At 36.1% G+C, this 12,035-nt stretch overlaps 1 protein-coding gene across 1 annotated transcript in view; it reads right to left on the bottom strand.

Moving 5' to 3' along the window:
* Positions 1–9,330, bottom strand: part of med30 (mediator complex subunit 30) — a 43,435-nt gene extending 34,105 nt beyond the window's left edge. Inside the window, exons 1-2 of the mRNA XM_087786163.1 lie at positions 9,268–9,330; positions 7,387–7,629 (exon numbers count right to left, since the gene is read on the bottom strand). Of these exons, the coding sequence (XP_087642289.1) occupies positions 7,387–7,551 (165 nt within the window). The 5' untranslated portion in view covers positions 7,552–7,629; positions 9,268–9,330. The remainder of the gene's footprint in view (positions 1–7,386; positions 7,630–9,267) is intronic.
* Positions 9,331–12,035: the final 2,705 nt, after the last annotated feature.

Raw genomic sequence — 12,035 nt, 5'->3', positions numbered from 1 at the left:
AGATGACGTTTGTTACAGATGATGTTTGTTACAGATGATGTTTGTTACAGATGACGTTTGTTACAGATGACGTTTGTTACAGATGACGTTTGTTACAGATGATGTTTGTTACAGATGACGTTTGTTACAGATGATGTTTGTTACTGATGATGTTTGTTACAGATGATGTTTGTTACAGATGATGTTTGTTACAGATGATGTTTGTTACAGATGATGTTTGTTACAGATGATGTTTGTTACAGATGATGTTTGTTACAGATGATGTTTGTTACAGATGACGTTTGTTACAGATGATGTTTGTTACAGATGATGTTTGTTACAGATGACGTTTGTTACAGATGACGTTTGTTACAGATGACGTTTGTTACAGATGATGTTTGTTACAGATGACGTTTGTTACAGATGATGTTTGTTACAGATGATGTTTGTTACAGATGACGTTTGTTACAGATGATGTTTGTTACAGATGATGTTTGTTACAGATGACGTTTGTTACAGATGATGTTTGTTACAGATGATGTTTGTTACAGATGATGTTTGTTACAGATGATGTTTGTTACAGATGATGTTTGTTACAGATGATGTTTGTTACAGATGATGTTTGTTACTGATGACGTTTGTTACATATGATGTTTGTTACAGATGATGTTTGTTACAGATGACGTTTGTTACAGATGACGTTTGTTACAGATGATGTTTGTTACTGATGATGTTTGTTACTGATGATGTTTGTTACAGATGATGTTTGTTACAGATGATGTTTGTTACAGATGATGTTTGTTACAGATGATGTTTGTTACAGATGACGTTTGTTACAGATGATGTTTGTTACTGATGACGTTTGTTACAGATGATGTTTGTTACAGATGATGTTTGTTACAGATGATGTTTGTTACAGATGATGTTTGTTACAGATGATGTTTGTTACAGATGATGTTTGTTACAGATGATGTTTGTTACAGATGATGTTTGTTACTGATGACGTTTGTTACAGATGATGTTTGTTACAGATGATGTTTGTTACAGATGATGTTTGTTACTGATGACGTTTGTTACAGATGATGTTTGTTACAGATGATGTTTGTTACAGATGATGTTTGTTACTGATGACGTTTGTTACAGATGATGTTTGTTACAGATGATGTTTGTTACTGATGACGTTTGTTACAGATGATGTTTGTTACAGATGATGTTTGTTACAGATGATGTTTGTTACAGATGATGTTTGTTACAGATGATGTTTGTTACTGATGACGTTTGTTACAGATGATGTTTGTTACAGATGATGTTTGTTACAGATGATGTTTGTTACAGATGATGTTTGTTACAGATGATGTTTGTTACAGATGATGTTTGTTACAGATGATGTTTGTTACAGATGATGTTTGTTACAGATGATGTTTGTTACTGATGACGTTTGTTACAGATGATGTTTGTTACTGATGACGTTTGTTACAGATGATGTTTGTTACAGATGACGTTTGTTACAGATGATGTTTGTTACAGATGATGTTTGTTACAGATGATGTTTGTTACAGATGATGTTTGTTACAGATGATGTTTGTTACAGATGATGTTTGTTACAGATGATGTTTGTTACAGATGATGTTTGTTACAGATGATGTTTGTTACAGATGATGTTTGTTACAGATGATGTTTGTTACAGATGACGTTTGTTACAGATGACGTTTGTTACAGATGACGTTTGTTACAGATGACGTTTGTTACAGATGACGTTTGTTACAGATGATGTTTGTTACAGATGATGTTTGTTACTGATGATGTTTGTTACTGATGATGTTTGTTACAGATGACGTTTGTTACAGATGACGTTTGTTACAGATGACGTTTGTTACAGATGACGTTTGTTACAGATGATGTTTGTTACAGATGATGTTTGTTACAGATGATGTTTGTTACAGATGACGTTTGTTACAGATGATGTTTGTTACATATGATGTTTGTTACAGATGATGTTTGTTACAGATGACGTTTGTTACAGATGACGTTTGTTACAGATGACGTTTGTTACAGATGATGTTTGTTACATATGATGTTTGTTACAGATGATGTTTGTTACAGATGATGTTTGTTACATATGATGTTTGTTACAGATGATGTTTGTTACAGATGACGTTTGTTACAGATGATGTTTGTTACAGATGATGTTTGTTACAGATGATGTTTGTTACAGATGATGTTTGTTACAGATGATGTTTGTTACAGATGATGTTTGTTACAGATGATGTTTGTTACAGATGATGTTTGTTACAGATGATGTTTGTTACAGATGACGTTTGTTACAGATGATGTTTGTTACAGATGATGTTTGTTACAGATGATGTTTGTTACAGATGATGTTTGTTAGAGATGACGTTTGTTACAGATGACGTTTGTTACAGATGATGTTTGTTACATATGATGTTTGTTACAGATGACGTTTGTTACAGATGATGTTTGTTACAGATGATGTTTGTTACAGATGATGTTTGTTACAGATGATGTTTGTTACAGATGATGTTTGTTACTGATGACGTTTGTTACAGATGATGTTTGTTACTGATGACGTTTGTTACAGATGATGTTTGTTACAGATGACGTTTGTTACAGATGATGTTTGTTACAGATGATGTTTGTTACAGATGATGTTTGTTACAGATGATGTTTGTTACAGATGATGTTTGTTACAGATGATGTTTGTTACAGATGATGTTTGTTACAGATGATGTTTGTTACAGATGATGTTTGTTACAGATGATGTTTGTTACAGATGATGTTTGTTACAGATGACGTTTGTTACAGATGACGTTTGTTACAGATGACGTTTGTTACAGATGACGTTTGTTACAGATGACGTTTGTTACAGATGATGTTTGTTACAGATGATGTTTGTTACAGATGATGTTTGTTACAGATGACGTTTGTTACAGATGATGTTTGTTACAGATGACGTTTGTTACAGATGATGTTTGTTACAGATGATGTTTGTTACAGATGACGTTTGTTACAGATGATGTTTGTTACAGATGATGTTTGTTACAGATGATGTTTGTTACAGATGACGTTTGTTACAGATGATGTTTGTTACTGATGATGTTTGTTACAGATGATGTTTGTTACTGATGATGTTTGTTACAGATGATGTTTGTTACTGATGATGTTTGTTACAGATGATGTTTGTTACAGATGATGTTTGTTACAGATGATGTTTGTTACAGATGATGTTTGTTACAGATGATGTTTGTTACAGATGACGTTTGTTACAGATGACGTTTGTTACAGATGACGTTTGTTACAGATGACGTTTGTTACAGATGATGTTTGTTACAGATGATGTTTGTTACAGATGATGTTTGTTACAGATGACGTTTGTTACAGATGATGTTTGTTACATATGATGTTTGTTACAGATGATGTTTGTTACAGATGACGTTTGTTACAGATGACGTTTGTTACAGATGACGTTTGTTACAGATGATGTTTGTTACATATGATGTTTGTTACAGATGATGTTTGTTACAGATGATGTTTGTTACATATGATGTTTGTTACAGATGATGTTTGTTACAGATGACGTTTGTTACAGATGATGTTTGTTACTGATGATGTTTGTTACAGATGATGTTTGTTACAGATGACGTTTGTTACAGATGACGTTTGTTACAGATGATGTTTGTTACATATGATGTTTGTTACAGATGACGTTTGTTACAGATGATGTTTGTTACAGATGATGTTTGTTACAGATGACGTTTGTTACAGATGACGTTTGTTACTGATGACGTTTGTTACAGATGACGTTTGTTACAGATGATGTTTGTTACAGATGATGTTTGTTACAGATGACGTTTGTTACAGATGACGTTTGTTACAGATGACGTTTGTTACAGATGACGTTTGTTACAGATGACGTTTGTTACAGATGATGTTTGTTACAGATGATGTTTGTTACAGATGACGTTTGTTACAGATGACGTTTGTTACAGATGATGTTTGTTACATATGATGTTTGTTACAGATGACGTTTGTTACAGATGATGTTTGTTACATATGATGTTTGTTACAGATGATGTTTGTTACAGATGACGTTTGTTACAGATGACGTTTGTTACAGATGACGTTTGTTACAGATGATGTTTGTTACATATGATGTTTGTTACAGATGATGTTTGTTACAGATGATGTTTGTTACAGATGATGTTTGTTACAGATGATGTTTGTTACAGATGACGTTTGTTACAGATGACGTTTGTTACTGATGACGTTTGTTACAGATGACGTTTGTTACAGATGACGTTTGTTACAGATGATGTTTGTTACTGATGATGTTTGTTACAGATGATGTTTGTTACAGATGATGTTTGTTACAGATGATGTTTGTTACAGATGATGTTTGTTACTGATGATGTTTGTTACAGATGACGTTTGTTACAGATGATGTTTGTTACAGATGATGTTTGTTACAGATGATGTTTGTTACTGATGATGTTTGTTACTGATGATGTTTGTTACAGATGATGTTTGTTACAGATGATGTTTGTTACAGATGATGTTTGTTACAGATGATGTTTGTTACAGATGATGTTTGTTACAGATGATGTTTGTTACAGATGATGTTTGTTACAGATGATGTTTGTTACAGATGATGTTTGTTACAGATGATGTTTGTTACAGATGATGTTTGTTACAGATGATGTTTGTTACTGATGATGTTTGTTACAGATGATGTTTGTTACAGATGATGTTTGTTACAGATGATGTTTGTTACAGATGATGTTTGTTACAGATGATGTTTGTTACAGATGATGTTTGTTACAGATGATGTTTGTTACAGATGATGTTTGTTACAGATGATGTTTGTTACAGATGATGTTTGTTACAGATGATGTTTGTTACAGATGATGTTTGTTACAGATGATGTTTGTTACAGATGATGTTTGTTACAGATGATGTTTGTTACAGATGATGTTTGTTACAGATGATGTTTGTTACAGATGATGTTTGTTACTGATGATGTTTGTTACAGATGATGTTTGTTACAGATGATGTTTGTTACAGATGATGTTTGTTACAGATGATGTTTGTTACAGATGATGTTTGTTACAGATGATGTTTGTTACAGATGATGTTTGTTACATATGATGTTTGTTACAGATGACGTTTGTTACAGATGACGTTTGTTACAGATGATGTTTGTTACAGATGATGTTTGTTACTGATGATGTTTGTTACAGATGATGTTTGTTACAGATGATGTTTGTTACAGATGATGTTTGTTACAGATGATGTTTGTTACAGATGATGTTTGTTACAGATGACGTTTGTTACAGATGACGTTTGTTACAGATGATGTTTGTTACAGATGATGTTTGTTACAGATGATGTTTGTTACAGATGATGTTTGTTACAGATGACGTTTGTTACAGATGACGTTTGTTACAGATGACGTTTGTTACAGATGACGTTTGTTACAGATGATGTTTGTTACAGATGATGTTTGTTACAGATGATGTTTGTTACAGATGATGTTTGTTACAGATGATGTTTGTTACAGATGATGTTTGTTACAGATGATGTTTGTTACAGATGATGTTTGTTACAGATGATGTTTGTTACAGATGATGTTTGTTACAGATGATGTTTGTTACAGATGACGTTTGTTACAGATGACGTTTGTTACAGATGATGTTTGTTACAGATGACGTTTGTTACTGATGACGTTTGTTACAGATGACGTTTGTTACTGATGATGTTTGTTACAGATGATGTTTGTTACAGATGATGTTTGTTACAGATGACGTTTGTTACAGATGACGTTTGTTACAGATGACGTTTGTTACAGATGACGTTTGTTACAGATGACGTTTGTTACAGATGACGTTTGTTACAGATGATGTTTGTTACAGATGATGTTTGTTACAGATGATGTTTGTTACAGATGATGTTTGTTACAGATGATGTTTGTTACAGATGATGTTTGTTACAGATGATGTTTGTTACAGATGATGTTTGTTACAGATGATGTTTGTTACAGATGATGTTTGTTACAGATGATGTTTGTTACAGATGATGTTTGTTACAGATGACGTTTGTTACAGATGACGTTTGTTACAGATGACGTTTGTTACAGATGACGTTTGTTACAGATGACGTTTGTTACAGATGACGTTTGTTACAGATGACGTTTGTTACAGATGATGTTTGTTACAGATGATGTTTGTTACAGATGATGTTTGTTACAGATGATGTTTGTTACAGATGATGTTTGTTACAGATGATGTTTGTTACAGATGATGTTTGTTACAGATGATGTTTGTTACAGATGATGTTTGTTACAGATGATGTTTGTTACAGATGACGTTTGTTACAGATGATGTTTGTTACAGATGATGTTTGTTACAGATGATGTTTGTTACAGATGATGTTTGTTACAGATGATGTTTGTTACAGATGATGTTTGTTACAGATGATGTTTGTTACAGATGATGTTTGTTACAGATGATGTTTGTTACAGATGATGTTTGTTACAGATGATGTTTGTTACAGATGACGTTTGTTACAGATGATGTTTGTTACAGATGATGTTTGTTACAGATGATGTTTGTTACTGATGATGTTTGTTACAGATGATGTTTGTAACTGATGATGTTTGTTACAGATGATGTTTGTTACAGATGATGTTTGTTACAGATGATGTTTGTTACAGATGACGTTTGTTACAGATGATGTTTGTTACAGATGATGTTTGTTACAGATGATGTTTCTTACTTCTATAATACTATGGTGACACTGTAATACTTGTATAGTTCTTGTAAACTTCCAAACGCACAGACTTTTTCTTTTTTTTTCGATTTTGTGTACTTGTTGTGTTTATTTGTATTTTCAGGTTCACTCAGGTGTGAGCTGAACTACAAATCTATGACGTCACTGATCGATCCATAAAGTCTGATAGAAACTATATAAAATATTGATAATAAAGATATAAAGTCTGAGGGAAACTTTCACGTTAACAGTATTTATCATGTTTTTTTTAAATACAATCACATTTATTATCTGTAAATACAAATCTTGATTTATTTTAAATGAATAAAACATTTTTAACGACTGTGTCATTATTTTAATTATTATAGTTTTTGTGTGAGTTACTTGAGTGGATGAGTGCGGCCTTGGTTGCAGGTTCACTTCCAGGTCGACTTGTGACCTTTCTGTGTTTGTGTTTCGTGGGTTTACTCCGGACACTCCGGTTTCCTCCCACAGTCCACAAACATACAGAGGTTGATTGAGAACCTCGTCTGTAACGGTCAGTGTTGAATCCGTTTCACCCGGAGACGCCGAAAGACGTCGGTCTCCATGGAAACGTGGGTCTCCATGGAAACGTGGACTCACCTGCATGTTCCTCAGCAGCTGGAAGATCTCCATGGTCCTCAGCACAATGTCCTGGACCGCCTCCTGGCCGATGCGACACAGCGTGGCCGTGTTCACGTCACGCGCCGCCTGGACCTGCTGCGGCGGCGGAGGCGGACCCCCGAAGGCCATGGGCGGGGTGGTCATGTGGTCCTCAGGTGAGGCCCACGCAGGTGAGGCCGACGCAGGTGAAGATGACGCAGGTGAACTAGAGCAGCCTCACGTCTAGAGGAGAGAGAGAGGATATACTATATATATATATATATATATATATATACACATATATACACACTTGACAATGTGACGAGTTACAAGAATTAAACATTGATTTAAGAGAGAGTTTAACTGGGATTAATGAGATACACTGAAGTACTTCTATAATACTATGGTGACACTGAAATACTTCTATAATACTATGATGACACTGAAGTACTTCTGTAATACTGTGATGACACTGAAGTACTTCTATAATACCGTGGTGACACTCAAGTACTTCTATAATACCGTGGTGACACTGAAGTACTTCTATAATACTGTGATGACACTGAAATACTTCTATAATACTGTGGTGACACTAAAATACATATATAATACTATGATGACACTGAAATACTTCTATAATACTGTGATGACACTGAAGTACTTCCATAATACTGTGATGACACTGAAGTACTTCTTTAATACTGTGATGACACTGAAGTACTTATGAAGTACTTATATAATACTGTGATGACACTGAAGTACTTCTATAATACCGTGGTGACACTCAAGTACTTCTATAATACCGTGGTGACACTGAAGTACTTCTATAATACTGTGATGACACTGAAATACTTCTATAATACTGTGGTGACACTAAAATACATCTATAATACTATGATGACACTGAAATACATCTATAATACTATGATGACACTGAAATACTTCTATAATACTGTGATGACACTGAAGTACTTCCATAATACTGTGATGACACTGAAGTACTTCTTTAATACTGTGATGACACTGAAGTACTTATGAAGTACTTATATAATACTGTGATGACACTGAAGTACTTCTATAATACCGTGGTGACACTGAAGTACTTATGAAGTACTTATATAATACTGTGATGACACTCAAGTACTTCTATAATACCGTGGTGACACTGAAGTACTTCTATAATACTGTGATGACACTGAAATACTTCTATAATACTGTGGTGACACTAAAATACATCTATAATACTATGATGACACTGAAATACATCTATAATACTATGATGACACTGAAATACTTCTATAATACTGTGATGACACTGAAGTACTTCTTTAATACTGTGATGACACTGAAGTACTTATGAAGTACTTATATAATACTGTGATGACACTGAAGTACTTCTATAATACTGTGATGATACTGAAGTATTTCTATATTACTGTGATGACACTAAAGTACTTCTATAATACTGTGATGAAACTAAAGTACTTCTATAATACTGTGGTGACACTGAAGTATTTCTATAATACTGTGATGACACTGAAATACTTCTATAATACTGTGGTGACACTGAAGTACTTAAATAATACTGTGAGGACACTAAAATACTTATCTAATACTGTGATGACACTAAAGTACTATTAATGACATCAAAGATATTTTTCCAACAGATGAAAACTCGACCCGGAAGTTGTCCTTGACGTCATGGATGGAAAGCAGAGTTAAGTACGAAAGTTAAAGTCGTAAAAGTGACGTCAAACATTCGAACAACAACAACAACAACAACACAAACACTTCGCGGACCAACAATGTTACTTTTGCGACACAAAGTGCGTCAGAAGGTGACGGTTGTCGCACGAACAGACAGTTCAGTCACGTGTGTACCTGCAGGAGGATGAAGAGTCTCTTCTCGTGACATGTCGAGTCCCTTGATCCAGGAGCCGCGAGGTTTGGGAACTCACGCGAGAGTTCGAAGGACGGTAACGCTTGAAGTAGACGTGCAGGCGAACGTGTCGTGTTCTTTTTATTGCGTCATGGACTGAAACGTACACGATCGATACATTTTTATGTGAAGTAAAATATATATTTAAATATAACACGATATCAATGTGACTCTAGAGCAAATCTTATTGAGGAATTAAAAACCCGCAACAAATGTATTACCAACATTACGGTAAAAGAGTGAGCCCTAATTTGCGCGCTACTGTGTTATGACGCCATCTTGTGTCCTTTTGATAAAACAACAAACATTTGATATTTATTGACTCAAAATAAAAGTTGAAGACATTAATAATGAGAATTAAAACATTATAATGATCAATATTTATCACATGAACAGCTTAACAAAGTAATTATGAACTTTAGTCTTTATTGTTTCAATTTTAAATTAATTTTAAAACAAGTTTGAAGAGTTAATTGCGATTCTTAGACTAAAATACTGTCATTATTTTTAATTGTCTGAACACGTCAAATAAATAAGAGTTTATTTATTTTTTGTTATTATCAACAGAGAATTCTTTATTTTGGGGGGTTTAAAGCATGAATCCTTTTTTTCCGAATAATAATATTCAATAATTCACATATTGTAAGTTTAATTTGTCTGTTTAAATAATTGAATACAAAAAAAAATGTGAATTATTTTTTGCACCAAGGTTTGATTTTTTTTATTCCAATATTTACAAAATAAATTATCTTCATTTAGTTTATTTATAGTCTTTTGAATTCAATCTATAAATGTTGGTATAATATAGTTTCCAGGCTAAACCAACAGAGCACAGAGCTACTGGATCAAACTTTCAGCCAATCATGAGACACGCAGACGATCATGTAAAAATGTACAATCACACAATCAAGTCTTTTAATATCATTAGTCAATTTAGCAATTATTACTACCAACATTGTATTGATATTTTAGATTCTACTTCATATTGGTGCTCCACCCTCTAACGCAGGGGTAGGGAACCTGGTCCAGAAAGAGCCGCAGTGGGTGCAGGTTTTTTTTCCAACCGATCAAGCATGTACAGTTTAACCAATGAGGTTTCAGCTGAACAAGCAACACCAGACTGACAATCAACTGATTACACTCCTAAGACACCTGATTGGATAAAATGTGTCGTCTTGAATGGTTGGAACGAAAACCTGCACCCACTGCGGCTCTTTCTGGACCAGGTTCCCTACCCCTGCTCTAACGGCTTCGCTATTGGTTTTGTCTCTGAGAAAGCTTAATGAACTCGCCACCCAGCAGGGGGCAGTCCACTTCCTATAAAGGCGGGAAACACCCGCCGCACTTCCTCCCTTACAACTCAGCGAGAAAGCTCCTGACAGTGGAATGGAATGATGGCGAATGGAAAAGGTTTCTGGGCCCTGATGAGTCGAGCAGAGTCGTCCATCGATCATGAACAGACGCCGACGAGGAGGACGACTGGCTCGCTGCATGGAGTCGACCATGAGGTATGCGAGAGCGATCCAGGTAAGTATCTCTTGCAGGCCACATGGCCCTCCTGCAGCACTCGACGGGTTCACCTGAGAGAGATGTTAGTGTGCATGTGTTTCCACCTGTGAGTGTGACGTATTCACAGGCGTCATTAGAAACTTTCGCCGCTAATGCTAAGCTAACATGCTCCGCCGTTCATAGACGGCGAGATTTTCCTCTCAGAACACAGTTCGAAGGAGGTGTTAAACCCCTTCGTCCGGGTCATGCCGAGACTGTAATAACGGAGTCTGTCCACACGGATGAAGGACAGACTCAACCATGTGTGTTTGTTTCCAGATAAGCAAATGTCTATTCATCTGCCGCAGTAGATGCGGGGTGAGGCGATCTCCTCCCAGAGGTTTCTCATTGGGTGAGATCGGCCATTATCAGGGCCTACCAAGCAGCGGGTGGATCTGCTCCTAGCGGACTGAGGGCACATTCCACCCGTGGTGTGACAGCCTCAGTGGTTTTTTCACTGGGTGTGGCAGCAGAGGACATCTGCTCAGCTGCTTCTTGGGCGTCCACGTCAACCTTTGCTAACGCCCATCTCCTCGACGTGACGGCGGGATCAGTAGCTCATACGGTTTTGAGCGCTGCTGTGCCCCCCTCGAGGCCCACGGCTCCAGTAGACTTGGATCCTGGGCTGGCTGGGCCCTAGCAATGCTGCTTCAGGAGCGGCGTCCAGCTGGGGGTACATTTATCCCGTCAGGCTTGGTTTTAAACCAATAGCGAAGCCGTAAGAGGGCGGAGCACCAATATGAAGTACAATCCCTGAGTTATCTATCATAACCTCAGGTTCTACGCAATTGGTGCGAAGCCCTCTAACCTCGTTGCCCAGCGGCCACCCTTCTCGCTGAGTTTTCAGTTGGAGGAAGTGCGGGGGGTGTTTCCCGCCCTTATAGGAAGTGGACTGCCCCCTGCTGGGTGGCGAGTTCATTAAGCTTTCTCAGAGACGAGGCGGTGCCTCGGGGTAAACCAATAGCGAAGCCGTTAGAGGGCTTCGCACCAATTCGTAGAACCTGAGGTTATGATAGATAACTCAGGGGTTTTAAGGAAAATAAATTTGAAAAATTAGGAATTTTGAAAGAATGTTTTTGAACTATTTGAATCAAACTCTTTGGATTAAAAACGACTTTAAATTATTTAATTCGATTATTAGATATTTTTTAATTGATCAACA

Source organism: Callionymus lyra, chromosome 3 (genome assembly GCF_982586985.1).
Source record: "Callionymus lyra chromosome 3, fCalLyr1.hap1.1, whole genome shotgun sequence".
Lineage (NCBI taxonomy): Eukaryota > Metazoa > Chordata > Actinopteri > Syngnathiformes > Callionymidae > Callionymus > Callionymus lyra.
This window is presented reverse-complemented; position numbering and strand designations above follow the sequence as displayed.